At 40.5% G+C, this 20,158-nt stretch overlaps 1 protein-coding gene across 1 annotated transcript in view; it reads left to right on the forward strand.

Moving 5' to 3' along the window:
* yjefn3 (YjeF N-terminal domain containing 3) overlaps positions 1-20,158 on the forward strand; it is a 35,973-nt gene that overhangs the window by 13,283 nt on the left and 2,532 nt on the right. The window contains exons 2-4 of the mRNA XM_058639391.1: positions 9,040-9,148; positions 15,881-15,991; positions 19,770-19,883. Coding sequence (XP_058495374.1) covers positions 9,040-9,148; positions 15,881-15,991; positions 19,770-19,883 — 334 coding nt within the window. The remainder of the gene's footprint in view (positions 1-9,039; positions 9,149-15,880; positions 15,992-19,769; positions 19,884-20,158) is intronic.

The raw sequence follows: 20,158 nt of genomic DNA on the forward strand, positions 1-20,158 counted from the left end.
CACACACTCCAGCTGGCATAACAAGCATTGCACTTTGATATTCTGCAACAAAACACAATGTGCAGTTTTTTGTGGGAGGGAGAGTCAGTGGGGGGACTCTGTGCTTTTTTTTTATCAGGTGCTTTTTCATCCTCTCTGCGCTGAGCTGAGGACGCTCAGGAGTTTGTTCAGCCACAGACTCATTCAGCCACGAGCCTCAAAGCACTGGGGAGGCTCGTTTGTGCCGACTGCCATCAGACTGCACAACAGTACAATTGCAAGTCGCTAACAAATACTGTTTATTTAAAAGTGTGGCCACAGCGCTGAGGCATCATATCATACGTACGAGAAGTACACAACTGTACCAATACAGTGATACAATTCAACTTTGATTGCAAATGAAAATGGATGTTGTCTTCCCTGTTTGAAAGGTGAAGCTTTGGAAGTAGCAATTAGCCACTAGGGGGCGACTCTGTTGCTGGTTGCAAAAAAAAAAATCTGTTTTGATGGGAAACTTGATTTATAATGTCAGTAAAATGTTTCCTAAGGAGTTATTGGTCTCCCCGTGTGTGCATGTGTTTTCTCCCACAGTCCAAAAACATGCGGTTATGGGGATTAGGTAAACTGGACACTCTAAATTGACTGTAGGTGTGAGTGTGGGAGTTTGTCGTTCGATTGATAAATTGATAAAAACACAACACATATGAGTGGAAATCCAAATTGATTGACAGCTATCAACGTCCCATAGGTGCCTACATGTTTCCACGTGACATCTATGAACTTCAGTTCAGTTTCAAACATTCTCATGGCCCTGGTCACACAAAATCACAAAACAAGGCTGTTTGTTTTCTAACCAGAAGACCACGTCCACGACCAAGTGTCTTTCAACGCGATACAATATTCTCCTTCTTTTTTCTGTCTTTTTTTGCTCTCTCCTCCATTTCCCAAGACAAATGTCCGCTTCTTTAACAGCTGAATGCCTCGCCATGTTTACCAGCTGGTGCCGGTCTGTTCTTTGGTGCTAAGCAGCTACAGTAGATAGTTGCACACAATGAAAATATAGTCAAATATTCAGTGGACCTTATGGGAACCAGAGAAAGATCCACTTTCATTTTACATGGCCTCATTCCTAACTGCTCTCACTAAAGGGACATTTGCAAAAAATAATAATAATATGCACACATCCAAAGAACCCTGACAATCAGAGCATGTGTGACATTGTGGAAAATGCAAATTCTGATCTGGTAGTTGTTAAAATTGATTTATGGCTTATTCTTGTGAGAGCCATGTATTATTTTATTTCATTTTATTTTTTTCTCACTTTTCATGTGCTGTCACATCTATGGCAACTTTGTTGCCATGGTGCCAGGAACGTGCATAAGGGACACGCCAGCCAGTAAGAAAAGAATTAGGTCATTCTTTTCTTGTACATAATGAATTATTGTCTGCTGGTCTCATAGAAACACAGCAGAATCAATGCTTTCATTTTGAGCTCGAGTAGAAAATCGATGTTTTGGTTTTAGCCGTTGTTGATGCAGTCCGTCTCAGGTTTTCCGTTGATGCACGTGGTTATACAATACTGACCAAAGCAGGATCAGAGAGACAGAGATTGTAGATCCAGATCTGTCTCTAAAGACAACGATCCACCTAAAGCGTGGTGCAGCTGATGGATTGTTGTTATTAAACTCAGCGGCATATATCTGCTATGTCTTTACCAGTGGGCTTAGGCATTTTATTAACTGTTCTGCTCCCTGCAACAGTGAAAATGAAAGGGATGTGACTAAATGACTATATATATATATATATATATATATACATACATATAGATATATCTTTGAGATATCTGTGTGTATTTGTCGCTGGGTGCTCCCTCCTTCTTATAGATCACCGACCTCACCCTTTCTTCAGTCACATGACCTCTTAAAGTGAGGGATACCAATGACTCATGGACGGACATCAGCAGCAGGGACGCTCAACCCAGAGGAAATAAAGCACTTAAATGAGCTGTGCAACACCTGTGGCTTTGGGTAGAGCCTCTCCGTCATCTCCTCTGTGTTACAGGTGCACGTCTGATCTGGGTCAAAATGATGGATGAGAGCAAAATGCATGAGCCACTGATTGTCATTATCAAAAGAATGGCTGCCTCGTTGTACCGGATATGAAGAACATGAGCAGGCTGATAAACTGATTAAGCCCAATTTGAAAGAATGATACTCGTGGAGACAGCCGCGTGGACGTGATTGTGTCTCTCATGCTCACCACCACATATAGCCAGAGCTAGATGATTGCTCAGAGGAGGCTGGAGACAAAGTGAATCATGCATCCTGATTTGATAAGAATTGAGCAGGATGAAGGGGGGGATCATGCTGGGAAGTCAGAACATACATATGCACATGGCACATGGGCTATAGCTGCTATCTGTCAGCTGAGGCTGTTTATGAGACTCCCGCACAGCTTTATCATCACATGGTGGCGATGGAGACATGGTATCCTCTCACGCTTCAGTCAGGATAATGAAATGCAGTTGTACAGGTCATCACCTCATATATTTGTGATGCAAATGTGGCAGATTTAGTCTCACAGGCTATTTTTTTAGTTAGCAGCTTTGGCTGTGTTACATCACGTCAGTAACCAATGAGAGCACAGAGTTCTCTGCACGTGCTAAAGTCATGACTGCAAACAAGCAAAAGCTGATGAGGCTACCTGTCATTTACAGTCTTCTGTCCAGGTGTTGTCTAGCTCCGCCCATGGTCCAGCCCCTCCTACTCTTAATGTCATCACCAGATTTTGATCTCCACTAGGACTACTGGTCCTGGTAAGGTCAGTGTTTAAGGTAATAAATACAAGAACTCACACACATACATGTGGAAAACCCACTGATAATCTGATTATAATCCCAGCAGCAGCACAGTGCCTGCTGTAATGGTCTGTAGAACACGAGCATGGCTTACCAAAATTATGACCGAATCCTTTTAGCTGGAACACTGAGTGCATCTGTAACGAGATTATCTTCAGGGAAGTGATGAAAGTGAGACTCAAAATAAAGTGGTGTGTTCTTGCTTTTAGCTTGAGCAGTTCCTTCAAAGGCATTCCTCAGATAAAAACATGTTTGTATATATATATAAAAATCACACAACAGAGCAGATTGAATCAAACGGGGTGAGTCATCCCTTCTGTTTTCTCTCTGCACGTGTCTCTTGTCTTGCTGTCACTCCTACATCTGCCATCGCTCTGTATCGTCAAAGACGGAGGGAAAAAAAATTCATCAGTGTTAAGTACAGAAGAGGTGAAGCACTGCAAGGTGGAAAATACTGCAGTTTTTTTTGTTGTTGTTCTTGTTCCACAGACAGGGATGCACATTTATGCATTTATGCATTTATGCATAATTGTAAGAAAGCTTATATTGGTCTTTGTGAGAGATACATGAAAAATAAATTCATTTTAAATGACACAGTTCACAGTTTAAATACAGTAAACATAGAATAAAATACGGGAACGCAAATGTTCAATTTTTTGCCGTAATCCATTCAGCACTTGGCAAACTGGTACCTGATAAAGTGGTTTAATGGGTTTAAATTGTGGAAGCAAGTCAGAGATGCACTTAAATGCACTCACACATCATCTATATGCTTATCCTTTTAAATGAGCTGAAGCCAATCCCTGCTGACAAAATGCAGGGTTCAACCTGGAAAGGTCAGCAGTTAATCACAGGGCCAACACACAGAGACAAAATCTGGCCCTCACCTCTGATAATCATGTCTTCTGATTGTAGGCAGATTTTAACAGATTATCTGGCCAAATTATGCTGTAGTGTGAGGGGTTAACTGATGCCTTTTTAATGTTTTTGGGTGCATCCGAGGGCCACGCGGTTTGTGCAGTGATTAGCACTCATGCCTTTGGAGCAAGAAAACCCGGGTTTGAGCCCCAGTTGGAATGAGGGCCTTAATAGAATAGAATAGAATAGAATAGAATAGAATAGAATAGAAATAGAAGTCTAGTCTGAGCTTCCTCATGATTAAAACACTGAAAATAAAATATAGAGTCTGTCGTGTCTGTGGTCTCCCACCTTTTTAAAATCTAGTCAGACTGGAAAATCAGGCAGGTATTACATTCACACCAATGTCCAATTCAATTTCCAATTAACATAATCTCAATCAAAAAGACCCCAATGAAAACGACTTCATTAAACGAGTTCTATCACAACACCGCAAACATCGCAATAGAAAGAAGACGCATCTTTGCTCTGCTGAGGATGACTGTCTGTTGTTTTGGTAGCGATCAACAACACGGGCATAAATAATCCTCCACTGAGAGATTATTTGCTAAACAGTGAGGAAACACAAGAGTCCACTCACTCACAAAAAAACCTCCACTTCACTGCATTTAGGCCGAATCATCACTGTTTTCTATTAACAGTGATAGACAGAGAAAAACATAAATTATTGTTGAGTTAAATTATGAAATTGTAATTAAGATACTATTTGTGGTGCTTAATTTGTGTGTAAAAGGCCTGAAGTGTCATTAACAGCAGTTGAGTATGGGGATGAAGTGGGAGGTGGACGTAAAGTGGGAGAAAGGACAGGCAGAGAATAGAGCTGTGAACCTAATAACAGAGTGTTTTCGTTCTTTCTGTCCTCTTCTTTTTTCTTTTTTCTTTTTTTACAGCAGGAGAGGGACTAATTGTTACCTGCACTTTAATAGAACAGAGCAGTTCCCCACTGCACATGGCAGTTCACTTAATTACACGACTGTAGATCTGGGATGGGTGGTGACAGGGCTGCAGTATATTTAAGGCGAGAACTTTTGTCGCTAATGGTGACGTGCTTTCATCGGAAGACTCTAAGGTTTTGTATCTGCAACTGGATCGATGACCTGAATATACAGTGATTAAAACGTTTTGTAGACCACCCAGAAATCAGAAAACATATATATATATATATATATATATATATGTATACATATATAATACACATTTTTCTATTCAGGAATGCAAGTAAATAATTAAAATTTGACATCTTAATAACACGTTTTACAATTTTTTTGTAAAACAGTAAATTCACAGATAACAATAATAATTATATTTTAGCATTCAAAATATCATTTTGGCTAAAGAGCTTCTACAAACTGGTGTGTTAACCATTACAGAATCATAAAAAAATTATGATTTGATAATTACCAATGCTGTTAATTTATAAGGAAGCTGTGGCTTTGGGTGGTGGTCTAATACATTTAATAAACACTACATCTAAATTATTATTATTTTTAATCTTTCTGTTATGTATGTATATTTTACTTTTGACTTGACATTAGATCTCTATTACACCAAATCATAAAACTACTACCAAAGCATTTTTTGAGGAAACATTTTAATTGTAAGTAAGTGCGAGTATTATGAGCTTTTAGCAATATGGGTTTTTTTCACTTAATCGTGTCGAGATTAAGTGTTTCTGAAAATTGCATCCTGGCAAAATCTAAATTAACGTCAGTTATTTTTGTGCTACTTATCTCACCAGCAGATGATGCTGGAAAGATAGAAATTAATCAAAAGGACAAGGAGGAGGAGGTGGTGGTGAGAAGTGGCTATTTCAGTCCGTCACTGGTAGAAAATAGAAACTCTTCAGTGGTGTTTTCACCTGACACTTTTATATTCAGTACATCTATTGCAGGGCTGTTGCAGTAGAGGTTTTCATAGATTGTATAATAGGTGTCAGTGTGTCTTATCTTTGCATTTTGCAGGTTGTTATATGATCACAGATTTACTCATATGTTGCACAAACAGTAAGAACGTGTTTCCATTTTTCATTTGAATGTTCCTATAGACCCAAATCTCTCCACCATCTATTTTATTCTTATTATTCTTATTCTTATTTTGCTGTGTACACATCTTCATTAACCACTGCAGTGTGACTATTTTCCTCCCAGGGGCCATTAAAGTTTCATTTTACCTTATCTCATGTGTAAAGTAAACACACTCATTAAGCTGGCTATGATCACAGTTGAGCACGGCTACAATTACGGCGACACATTGCAGAGGCACATGACGCCCAGCGTGGGGAAATCATCTCCTCCTCTGGGGAGAAGCTGCTGCCTGCGGCATGATTGTGACTTCAGGTGCAAGAGAATGAGAGCCCATTCCTCTGAAGCGGCACAAACCTGTACATTTTTCTATTTGAGGATTGGGTTTCATATAGCTGTATAACCACTTTTCCTTTACATTTACCAAGTTCCCCAGTGTCTTTTAATAATAGCTGCAGGTAAATGAACGTTTGGTTCTAAATTATAATTAGATCAGACATGGTTAACATGCAGCATGAAACTGCCATCTGTCCTTAGTCAGTCCGGAACACTGTGCTGCTCCCTTGTGGTAAATCCTACTGGCTTATATATATATATATATATATATTGAGCTGCACACCCACAGCACTTTGTTCTGCCAGTAATGATAAGAATCAATATCCTGTTCAGCAGCAGTAGCAGTACTGTTAGTGTGACATGTCTCCACCCCAAAAACAACATTTGATTTCCTTTCCCCTGTTTTACACTAGTGGGTTCCTCCCTAAAGGCCTGACTAATTAAGTAGCCCATTCTCTTTCAGAATCAATTCATGCTGAGTGCAAACTGCAAGAAGCTCTGGTGCCATAGTGTAGCGCGCTCAGTGAAACACAGAGCAAACCCTGTGGACGGGGCTGAACTTTCCAAAGATCAATTTGTCACAGTGACTCAGGAAACTTCCCCGAGGTGAGCTGTGGGTGACGACTGCTGTCACTGCTCCACTGGCTCAGGTAAATGCCACGGGCCCCCCCCCCACACACACACATACACACACACACACACACACGTTTACAGCCTAACCTTAACCATCACAACTAAATACCTAACCATCACAAGAAGATGCAACCCTAAATCCTCAACCCATTAACAGATGAGGACCAGCCAGAAAACATACAAATACAAGCACACACACACACATAATGTCACAGGATAGTTCAGAATCCACAGATTTACATGCAGTCCGTACTATTTACTATTTAATACTGAAATTGCTGTTAACACTGTTGCTGTATAGTGTGTACAGTCTATATGTCCTGCAGTCATTTCAAACAAAGCCCCGTTGATCTGTGTCTCACAGACACAGAGCTGCTCATACTCTCTGAGAGGCAGTGAAGTGATCATTTGGCTCCGTGCTGATTAGAAGTGCCACATTGACTTTGTGCATTGATCCTTCTGTCCTGTGCACTTACTGGGTTATTCTGATGAATGATCGTCAATAGGTTAGACACTAAGAGGGGCTGCAGTGCTGAGAATGACCACCAGGTGTCTGTAGAGTGAAAGGGATATAAGGGAATCGGCTGTGAAGATGAAGAAGGCAGACGTCAAGGGTCTGTGTTGGCCCTTTGCTGCTCTGCACAGTCTTGATAAAAGGGGACACAAGTGTGTTCTCTACTCTACAAACACATGAACTCACACAACATCCATCGTTCACGGTGTCACCAGATCAGCCAAGGGAAGCGGAATGGTCATCAGTTCAGGACTGACACGAGAGAAACCTGAACCCAAAACTATGAAGGCCACAGTTCAGTTCATCACTCATGTATTTGGCTTTGATAGAATCTGTGAAGGTATACATGAGAACACCTTGACTCACAGACCTGTGTGAGTCAGTCTGCAGGGAAAACTCTGTGGCCACACTTTATAAAGCAGACTGTGTATGGCAGTCACCTCCGAGTGTCTGGAAACAGACTAATAATCAGGTTAAAACGGAAAGCCACCTTGTAAATGGCTGCTGCGGTGTCGGCCTGAGCCTTACAGCTCTGCAAAAAAAAAAGAGCACATGACACTGGTGTGTTTCTTTTAATGCCAGGATTATAAAGAACAACAACAAGTGACTAAAAAGTAAACTTGGCACAGAAAAAAGGAAAAAGGGGTAACAATTTAATTTATTTATTAAATTTAAATGACATTACAGTAATAATGTGGCTAAGTGTGGTAACATATGTAGGAACTATTTTGATAATACTATCTTGTTTCTAATGCAGTGTCCAGCTCAGTAATAACAATGTCACAGTATGTTTTAATATTACAATAGTAATAATATCCAGGTAAAAACTTGGTAATGTGAATCAGGATAATACCTAAAGTGTTTGTAAAAAGGTGAAATTCACACACATTTTACATTGTTATCACCCATATATTAGTTGGTGATTACTCTAGAAATAAGGTTGTATTATCGCAATATCACCGTACTTTTAACACATTGTTGCTATGTATATAGATATACTGTACATGTGTGTGTGTTTTGTTTTGTTCTTGTCTTTGTTATCTCTCAATGTTTGCAGTCTAGTATTTTGTGTTATTCTGTTTCTGATTATGGCTTCATAATCTGTCATATTTACATGCATGCATAAATAAATACATAAATGATGCGTCCACATGGCAGCATATAGTGACTCGCACTGTTGCCTTACAGCAAAAAAGACCCAGGTTTGTGCCCGAGGCCGAGTTTGCCTGTTCTCCCCCGTGTGTGCGTGTTTTTCTTCTTCTCCAGGTTTCTGATTTCCTCCCACAGTCCAAAAACATACAGAGTTTAATTGGACAGTCGGTGTGAATGTGAGAGTGAGCGGTTGTTTGACTCTGTGTTGCCCTGCGATGCACTGACAACCTGTCTGGATGTGGAGAATAAAGCAGTAAACAATGAATGAATGAATAAACAAGTGTCATGGCAATTTAAAAACAAAAAACAAATTTGGTTTGGTTGTGTAATTGTTTGGAGGCTGCAAAGCACGCAAACCTAAATAACTAAAAGGAATGTTCCATCTGTAAAAGCGTCATGGTCATTTTCGGCATGAATGCGATTGGTGCTATAAATACTTTACATTTCTGCTGACGCACTAAATCTGAATCATGTTCAAAGTATTTCCTGGAGCAGAAAGCTTGTCGTCACCGTCCACTTTTGCTCCTTTGCACCTCGACCTGCAGCTGATGATGTTTGTATGGATGATACTGATTAGCAAACATGATCCTGTTCATCTCTCACTGACCATGTTGTTCTGTGTCTGACAGTAAAGGGGAGGCCGCCGCTATTGAGACAGAGCTACTGAGGGACTACAGGTTTGGACAACAGCAGCTGATAGAAATCTGGGGACAAGCATGCGCTCTCGCCATCACTAAGGTCTGTACAACCTTCTGTCTTCCAGATCTCATTTGATTTCACTGTCTTTGCTTCTATCCCCCCCCCCCACCAAGCACAACACAGCATACTGTAAGTCATTCATAATTTCCATCCATACATAGCTGTGTGGTTATTGGCTGATCCAGTCGTGCACAACACGATAAATCAAAACAGAGACAAATTCCAGCTCATAAATGCCCGAGCTTCATGTTTTATTGTGAAATGGACCCCATGCTTGAATGTGGAGTTATATTATGCTTTTTTAAAAGCTCTTCGGACCATTAAACCTGAAACACCAAGCACTGAACAGTGGTTGCTCGTTATTGTGTGCGTTTGATTCAGCCAGCAATTCCACTTTATTTTTCATCTTTTCTTTAAATCACTTGTATTATGATCTTTGGCATTATTGTTTTTCAAATCATGTTTTCCACGAGTTGTCAAGGTTTTTTTTTAACTTTTGCCTTTTGTTCCACTTATTTCACGACAGAAGTGTTTGAAAATGTCACCAATCTGCAAAAAAACCCAATATAAACTCAATTTAACTTTTAGAAAACCTGCAATTTTTTCAGATCCATTGAGTGTTTTTTTGTGGATAAAAGGGGCCACATCAAAGGAAGTCATGCAAATCCTTCCAATTATGTCCCTTCTCTGCATAAAACCATCAAATCCAGTCCCACAGTTGCATGTTCAATTCAAATAAATCCAAGATGTGGATTTAACCAACCACAATCTAATGCAGGGGCCTCAAACTCAAAATGACTTGGGGGCCACTGAACTTCCAGAACAGTTTGATGGAGAATTAACTGTTAATTAATAATTAAAATCATATCTTAATAATATGTCAAGATGTTGCAGTTAAAAATGTTTATGTTGCAAAAACATGCAAATCTGACTCCAGATGTACAAGAAAGGCAGAAATTTCTCATTTGTTCACTCCTGTGTGGCTTAGATTAGGTTACATTGCAATTTCAAAATGGTAATTGGGGAAAAGAAAATATTATGTTATAAATCTGTGGGATCATTGCCTCCCGGGAATCTTCACCTTATCAAATCTGGCCCTTTGGACACCCCTGATCTAAACCAAGCAAGAACCTAGTTTGACTCTTTGATTATAAAAGAGGGCATAAGGTCACAGCTGCTGCTACTTAACACTCTCCTCATTTGCATTAACGTTCACACAAAATGTCGGATCATTGACCTCCACCACCACCAAACATCAGGGCAGAACACCTGAACTCACTCTGTGCTCAGCGCTCCTCAACCACAGACACCAGTCCAGAGCCGCTGCTCCTCTCCTCTGGTGTGGTTTGCAGCTTCATTCCGTTATGATCTTCTACACTGTGCTGAGCCAAGAGAGAGAGAAAGTGTGTGTGTGTCTGCATGTGCATGGCTGTTAGGAACACATGTGGTTCCCTTTGACCAGACCACTGGCTTAGATTCATGCCACACCGGTTTCCTTCGTGAGCTCTTCAACAGGCTGCGATGAATAAGAGTCTGAGACACTTGAAACCCTGTGTTGGTGTCAGGAAGAGCGATAAAGAAGAAGCCGAAACACTGAATCATGCATCTTTATTTTAGCTTAAAACAACAACTCCAAAATAACACTGATGGTTCACTGACTTCCATCTGATGCAGCACCTTCCCATCTGCTTAAATTTTAAGTTTTCTAAAGCGACAGCACCTGCAGCAAAAGTTTCATGCTTTAAAAATCAAACAAATGTTTTAGAAAAAGGCCTAGAGACGTAATGGAATTCAAACACTGTTTTTTGAACATAAGGCATCAACACAACATGAAAATAAAGTTGATTTATGTCGTAAAATCAACGAGTCAATAACACACGTGACTGGGACCACTTGTGACAACAAACCCGTGTGTGTATTAGAATCGTTCCAGTCATTCATTTCTTTTAATAAAACTTTACTCCTGCTGCGTGCAGGCAGGTGATCTTAGGTGAGGAAGCTTTAAATCCTCTCTCAGTAAAACCAACACACACACACACAAGGTTCTCCAGTTAAAGGTTAAAGGTTAAAGGTTAAAAATGAGCAGGCGGATGACTGAGGGGAGATCTCAGCAGCACCAAAAGAGGAGAAATGGGAAAGAAATGGTTCCCAGACCAGACAAAACTTTTGTTGCTTATCAACCCTCACATACCTAATGTTTTCAAGGTGAATGTAGCTCATCATTATTATGGCAGGTGGATGCTCAGATTTCCAGTTTAAAAGAACCAATGTTCACATTTTTAAAAATAAACTCAAGACCCACCGTTTTAACTTGGCTTTAACCTGAGATTTATTATTTACTACCACTTATGTTTTTTATATCTCTTTGACCTTGTTCGATCTCCTGTTTAGATCAGTCTCCAGGGTTTTCCCGAGCTTGTGGCTGTTTGTGAGTGTTTCCTCACTTCCTTTCCTCCCTTCCTTTCCTCCCTTCTTACTTACTCTTTTTTAATTTTTTTATTTATTAACATAATGCTGTTGAAACGGTTGCTGGGTGGATTTCTTTCTTTGATTATGTTTTTTATCTTGTCAAGCACTTTAAATTGCATTGTATGAAAAGTACATTATAAATAACGCTTGATTGATTGATTGATAGTTTGACAGCATAAACAGCTCTTGACCACACCCACCCCACAAGAAAGAGTGTGACAAAAATAACAGTAACAATTTAAAGAAATGAAAAGTAGAAAATGTAGAAAAAAAACAAACCCTGGAGGTAGAAGCTCACACAGTCAGAGTGGCAGCATTAGACAGAAGTGGAGCCTTTGTGTGTGAGTATGTGATTAAACCCACCACATCCACTTCCCCTCGATTATCATCAACCCCCACTGGCCTGACGCCCGACCCTCCACCACCAGCCCCAGCAACAGCATATTCTTACTAGACAAACACGGCCTGAACGCTGTGGGCCGCTGCTGCCCACAGCCGCCGGCGGCCGAGCGCTACCACTTACGATGACATCACTGCTATTTAAGGAAAATTACAGTAGATGGAGATGCAGACAGTCTGATTTCACTGATTTCACTACAGACCCACTGCTGCTGCCTTTCCAAGTATACCACACAGAGGAGTGTGTGCTCATTCACACACCTCTGGTTGCCAGATTGGGTTTAGGTTCTCTGTAAGTAATCCCTTTACTGTTCCAGCAGCCGCAGCCATCAGCTCCAGACTGCGAGTGTTTCTCTATCAGTCTGAGGCTTTTCATCACCTGAGTGGAGACAGGAGATGTTTTTGTTACCACACGGCAATAAATTAGTCTATAGTTTACAGGAGCCCGTGGACTTCAGCTCGCTCCTCTGGTACACGATTAAAGGCACTATTTCTTCTGCCTTTGAGAGGGTGTTTGTTTTTTTAGGACCCTGATAATGTTTTCTCAGGCCCTGTGTGTGTTTCAGGTTGATTGAAAGTGAAGGCACATGTGTCTTTAACATTTATTTCAAAGGGACACCCCCTTAGGGACCGTATTGCAATCAAGGCAGCTATACTCTTTGAGACGTGTGTGTGTGAAGTTGGTCCTGGCCCTTGATCCCGCACATTTCCTAAAAGTGCCTCCTTAAGTTAAATCTAACATTGTTATATTTTATTAATATACACTCACTGGCCACTTCATTAGGTACGCCTGGCATCTGATCGTTCACAGAAATGTCTAATCAGCCAATTCACATGGCAGCAACTTAAAGCATCGACATGATGAAGATGACCTGCTCAAGTTCAAAGCGAGCATCAGAGAAGGGAACAAATGTGATTGAAGTAACTTTAAACGTGGCGTGTCTGCTTGTGCCAGACATGCTGGTCTGGGAAACTGCTGATCTGTTGGGAATTTCAAGCATAACCATCTCTAGGTTTTACAGAGAATGGTCCGAAAAAGAGAAAATATCCAGTGAGCTGCAGTTCTCTGGGTGAAAATGTCTGCCAGCAGTCAGACGAGAGTGGTTTGATGTGATGGAGACACCACAGTCACCACACAGAGAGCATCTCCTGCTACATTACGAGGTGTCCTGTGTGTCTAATAAAGTGTCTGTTGAGTGTATTTATACTGTGTAATTATCAGTGGCAGTTGCTGGTATTTGAAACAGGGGAAGCTCATTTCAGGCCCGGTTATTTCTACATACATTCTTACATAAACTAACAACCAGAACAAGGAAAAGCGATAATTATCTAAAAATGTATGTGTACAAATGAAAATGGTCTATATCGCCGAGCAAATAACACACAACAACCAGCTATTTGTCTGCACAAAATCCCCACAGGGCTGAGGCAGAACATTGCAGTTGTAAGAAATGGATTGTCTTTACTGGCTGGTTACACTTATTACAGCTACCATTTCTTTTTAAAGAGCAGATCACAATATAAAGGACAACAGGACATTTAGAGACAGTCCCACTGTGTGGTGTCATTTCATCAAGATCAGGTCACACAGTATCAAACCCACTAAATGCTTCTGCCTCATTAGATATTGAAATGAAAGACCTTGCCCTATGATATTATTGTCTGTATTGGCTTTGAGTTTCTGCCTGCTGTGGCTCCTCTCTCCTGATATAACCATCATATCCAAGGCCCTCAGTGGCCATAACGCTCTCTCCTCCATCTCGTTGAATCTGTGCGATGATTTCTCTGCTGAGCTGTTATGACAGAGAAAACAGCTGCTGTCTCTTCTCCTGCATTCATCACTCTAGTTAATGCAACCTATGTCTTGTTATGTCCAATTATCAAATGTGGAGCGTGTCCTATTTCTTTTATATGAATTTTCTCCTGTCATCATGGGAGTGAAAGTTAATAGGATTGTGCACAGTGGAAGAATAAAACTCTGAAATTGGCAGGTTTCGTATCAACAACGGTGGATGAACAAAAACCTTTCATACAACTTGTGTAAAAGTATATGTCATAACCTGCAAATTACCACATTCAAGGTAGTTTATGGTGCAATCATAATAACAACAATGTTTATGGGTGTTAATAATACAAGGTTGTACAACCTTTGATTTACAGGATACTTTAGAGATGTTATGTTAAAAGACAAAAAACAAGTTTATAAAATGAATGAATACTTACATACTACGACATAAAACAGTAGAGATGCATGATATTATCATATGACTAATGACTACAACAGTAGGCTTAATAGTCCTCTACCTCCTGGCGCCCTAAACTATTATCCCTTTAACACCGAGCATATCACAGACGACACATTTTTGCAAGCACATTTTGCATTACTGTAATTACGAGAGAGGAAAGAGTTGGAAAAACGCCTTTGCATAGTTTCCATTTTTTGGCCTATTTTTGGACACTGAGACAAAAACTCAAACAAATGTTATTTAAATATGTTTCATACTGTTCAAATTTTGTTCAGTTGTTAATGCACAGTTGCCAGATATTTATAAGTTATTCTGGTAAAATGGGAAAAAGCATTTAGGTGGTTAAAATACGCAAAAAAGTCCAGACAGACATTTTGAGGCTTAGGTTTTAAAGGGTTATTATTATTTTTTTTGTTTTACCTTTATTTATTTTGCTTAGTGAATATAATATCTTTCTACATCTGCTGTGACATGAGCAGGCTAAATATTATGTTAATTTCACTACAGAAGAGACTTAACCTCTACAGTCGGGTGCAGGGAAAAAAAAAAAATAAAAAAAAAAAATATATATATATATATGTATATTTATATATTGGTAATCCTACATAACTAGCTAGAGCTAGCTTTACCGGGTCCAAGACTCACCATTGTTTTCTTGAGACAAAACACAATCCCCTATTATGTGCTAAAAGTTAAACACCTTTTCATTTACACGTTATAGGTTGTTTTTAGACTTTTTAGACTTGTTTTGTTCTATTAATATCCTGCCGTTTTTTTTTGTGACCTTCAGTAGACACATTATTAATGACAGCAGTAAAACTCTGGGCCTAACTGGTTTTGCAGCTTGTGCTCTGACACACATTTATTGGGCTCGTGTTGGACACGATTTCCAGAAGTCTGCATGAATTGTCTCCTTCAGTTTTTCTAGTTGAGGGAATTATGCTGTAACCTACAATGTAACCTGCAATTACAATGATGAACAATCATTCTTGTTTAATGATGTAATGCAGTCAAGGTGTTGGAAGATTAGCAGACAATTGTGCAGGCGTATACCTGTCCTGTCTAACAGAGTGTGTGGTGTTTTATGAGGCATCGTGTGGTCACCAAAAAAAAAAGCAGATGCCAGCAACCCGCTGTAGCCACGGCTGAGATGGAAAGTGTGGCATATAAATGAAGGCATCCCACTGCAAAAATGCTGGTATTTTTTCCACTGCTGCCAGGGTTATTTTAATGAGAAAGGACCATTTCTAATAGATGGAAGAGACAATGGACATGGTTCCATTTCCACCCCTGTCTGGCATGTCTGGCATTCAGCAGGAGGTCACTGTGAATATGAGGGAGAAGCCGAGGGACAGATCAGATTACCTGCCCTGAATAAGAAGCCTGAAGTCCAAGGGATAACACTGACACCCATCAATCCTCTTGTTTTTGTCTCACTATTGTTCTCTCTTAGTAACCACATCTATTTTCTCCTCTGTGCATCTCTATCTCTATCCCTCTGTCTGACAAATTTCCATTCATCTGAACATCATCAACAAAATGGTCACCAACAGTGTGTGCCCGACAATCATGTTGTTTTTACATGATTGTATTCTATTGGGTTTCAAATCAACTTCAGTTCACTTTTCTTTTGCCTCTTGTTTTCTCTCTCCTCCAGGCCTACCCTCTCAACTCTTTAGCAAAGAAGCAACCAACAGTGCTGGTGATCTGTGGTCCAGATCAAAATGGCTCCATCGGCCTGGTGTGTGCCCGCCACCTGCGCATATTTGTAAGTAAACCACACGTGCAGCACAAATGAGTCATCGTTAATGCAGCCGTTTAGATCGTATCTCAGTTGTAGAAAGAGAAAAGAGTCTTCACTCACTTAAAGACTAACGGGGGCTCGTGTATACAGGCCCTCTGTGCTTTATAGGATTTCACTCCAGCTCCTGTAAATGGCTCAGACACGTTATCCCATTACCTTCTCTGCAAGCACACTCAGACAGCCATGATATCATGCTATTGTTACTCCCATTAAAGCCGTCTGCGTCTTACGCTCGGCAGCCACCATATGAAGTCATGAGCATGAGGTCTGCGCCTCAGCTGCCACATACTGACTGTCAGTTGAAGACAAACGGTTTTTTGGAGGCAGGACTCATCCTCTCCAAACACATTACATGGCTAAAACGGTATCCTTTAGAGACGGTGCAGTTCATTCGAGTGCACGACGCCTGCCCCCGACTCTTTTGCTTTGGTTTGGAGAGGAATGCATCTATAGACTTTACCATATGTTTCTGACATGCTGGATTTACATTGCATTCATTTATAGTTCTGATTAAAACCACATTAGACAGACTTTGTTTAAGTGCAGTCGTGGTTCTCCGTGGAATCTCTCTCTCCTCTCTCTCTCGTTCACCTCCCACTCTTTTTCCCTTTTAACTCCAAGGATGAGGTTCAAGTTCATCTATATAAGAGAGGTATATTTTAAGATATTTGTTGCTGTTGTCGATGTGAATATTCCGTATGCTGCGTACTTCATCTGAAAGTGTCCTCTGTCAAGCAATACTATCAGGACTGAGGGGGCGTTCAAGAGTATTTGAACCACATTTGGTCATATATAAAAGTTAATAGTGCTTTTGTAAAAACATTATACACTGTTTCCATATTTGATGTGCTTCATCTGCCATTTTTTTCCCGTCTTTTTTATGATGTTCGACTACAAACTTAAATAGGCCGACTGAGACCACACTTGTCTGAGTTTGCTCTGACTTCAGAAACCTGAGTACTTACTTTGGACTGTGGATCTTGTGTAAGAGTGTATGTTTTTCATGGTGTGATGTGATTCCTGTCGGCTGGGAGACACACGCATGTACACGCTAGACACAAACATAAACGCGCGCACACACACACACACACACACACGTGGCTTTCAGCGCCTGATGCAAAGCTGTGAATGTGATCAGACGGAGCATAGAAAAGAATGATCAGCTGCAGACGAGTGGGCCAGCTCACTTCTCACGTCACTCTGAGATGTTCGTGTTCACAAAATCAGGTTGTGTGTGTTGTTTATCTTGTAAGGAAACCATAAAAACATACGGCAGCATACCAGACAACACTGATATTCTTTGATTAAAGTGGTAGATGAGTATATGTTAAAAGAAATACCCAAAAAAAGCACAATATTATTGTAAAACAAGTGGACCCAATGTTATGTTTGGCTCACTCCATGTGCTTCAGTCTCCGTGTGGAAACTTCCCATTTGTGAAGTTCGTCTCGTTTTAATTGGCACGAAAGAAATTGTCATTATATGTGGTTAAAATCAACTGACTGGAGCACGCAGTTGGAAACTTGTGTTTCAATGGAGGTCAAAACTTAAACAGTCGACATCTCCTCATCTTCTCGTCCGCTGTTGAAATATTAGCTGTTTCATAATTTCTTATTGCAGACCTCATTCCTTTAGTGGGTTGAACATAAAAAAACAACAACCTAATAATACAAGACAGCAGCAGCATCCCTGAAGGAGAGGATGTATAACCTTGTTAGATGAGAGTGTTGACTGGAAAAAGACCCTCTCTGTGCCCTCTGCTTGTTTGTGTTCAGGCTCAGTAACACTGACAGACACGTGGGCTCTTAGTTTCACACCATGGTGTAACTGCTGATGAGGTCAAGGCCAAAGCCCAGGGGAGACACACACACACTGGAATACACACACATGCAAGAGATTGTTTTTGGCTCAGCTGCTCGCTGTCTGCTCTGTGGAGCTCATGGTGGAGATGATGTCAGGTGATCAGTGGCGGTGGTGCTTTGATTGGTTTGAGATTCCCCTTAGGACGCAGCGTTCTGGCTCACCTGACAGATCACTTCCTTCATAGAGCAGCTCACCGCTCGCCCACCTTCCAAAGAAACAATCTCCACCTCTGTAGTCATTTATGGGATGAAACATTTAGTGGGCCCGTGTGGATTCACTGTCCAGATGTTAAGACACAACATGCAATTCCTTTTAAATCAGATTTACAACATATTACCTCACACAACATACTTTCACTGGGTATTGAGTAATGTAGATTTTAGTTTACTTTTGTTTTGTTCGCCCAGACTTTGAGGTAATGTCTGAGAGACTTGCCGCTTCTCCTTGTAACAACAATAACCCTTATTGAAAGCTTAAAGCAGAGCCTGGAGAAGTATTTAAATAATTAACCTGAAGAATGGTACCAGTACGATACAATACACAGCCAATACAATGCAACTGTAAAACTCCCTTTATTACCAGTGAGTCACCCATTAAAAAACGATTGTTCCGCAGAGCAGCATCATCTAAGAAGTTTTATTATGTTACACTTTTGCATTCATGCATCAACAAATATAAAAATTCCACCTGGGTAAATGGTTGTCAATGATTTAAGATAACTTTAGGCAAGTTAAATTAGTTTGATTGCTTGTATCATTACTTTACTTCGGTTGAAATGTATCATGTTTTTCCATAATGTGGGAAATTAGCTGCCAAATACTAATATGTACTGTACAGTTACATCTAAATTACACTTAATACTCAGCTTCAGTTACAGGAATTGAGTAAATATCATTGTTGCCTCACAACCAAGGAGGTCACCGGTTTGAATCCCGGTGTGACTGAGCGCCTTTCTCTGTGCAGTTTGCATTTTCTCTCCAGGTACTCGAGCTTCATCCCACAGTACAAAAAACATGTAAATAGATTATTATGCTAAGTGGACACTCTAAATTAACTGTCGGTGTGACTGTGAGAGTGAATGGTTGTTCGTCTCTGTGTCCTGTGGCCTGTCCAGGGTGTGACCTTGTGCCTTTTGCCCTATATCAGCTGGGATTGGCTCCAGTTCCTCCAGAGTCAGTGAACCTTCAAATTTAATAACTTACACTAACATGATGTGAGGAGGGATTTTTTTGACAACGCATGAACAACACTCACATAGACATTAACTGGTTTCACATGGCATATGACATATGGACATTGTCCAGAGATTGTCTGTCAGGGCTGTATGTGAGAGCGTAAATGTACGCAGAGGTTGTTCTGGATAATCTCCAGAAATCCTCCAGTCAGGTGTCAGAGTGTTCGGCCTATACCGCACGCCTAATACCAGATAGTGTCTCGTCAGCAGGATCCTTCTAATATACTCCTTCTGCTGTGAAGCCACACTGCCAGACAGTCTCACGCTGCATTTGTCATATTCTGTATGTAATCAACAAAATCCAAAGAATGTCTGGGACCCAGATTTTGCCAGGTCTCGTGACTATGCAGAGGTTGCCGTTTAGCACAGACCTTTCAGACTGCAGGTGTCTGGATTTCTACTCTTCTCCGCCTCCGGTTTAGTAAGAAAGAAAGAAAGAATTCATTCAGGAAACAGACTGTAGAAATTCACAACTGCTGATATCTTGTTAACAGTACTGTCAGGCCAAAAGTACAGCGATAGATCATCCACGCTCAGTCACGTCAACCTTTGTAGAAATCACTGTCTTAATGTTGAAAAACACGCAAACTTTTCCCTGTTTTTTCCCTCTTTCCCCCTCATCCCCTGTGGCCTCGTCACATGTAGGAATATGAGCCGACCATCTACCATCCTAAACGCTCCTCGCACAGTCTACACCAGGATTTCACGGTTCAGTGTGAAAAGATGGACATTCCTTTCCTCTCCTATCTCCCCACAGAGGTCAGCAGCGTTTCGTCTAACACTGTGATTTATTTGAAGAACATCAATTGAACTTTTCAATCATGTGTCAAGTCAAGTGGGTCAGTTCCAGTGGTTGCTACCCTTTGGCTTTTGAAAATGTGAAAAACTAGGGTTGGTATTTGAAATCCAAATTTGATATACTGATTTTTTTTTTTTAATCTGAGCACAATAATAATACAGGCCTGCAGAGGTGCAGAGATGTGCCACTAATAAAGATTAGACTCACACTTTTAATACTCATATACTTATTCTTA

This window comes from Solea solea, chromosome 9 (genome assembly GCF_958295425.1).
Source record: "Solea solea chromosome 9, fSolSol10.1, whole genome shotgun sequence".
NCBI lineage: Eukaryota > Metazoa > Chordata > Actinopteri > Pleuronectiformes > Soleidae > Solea > Solea solea.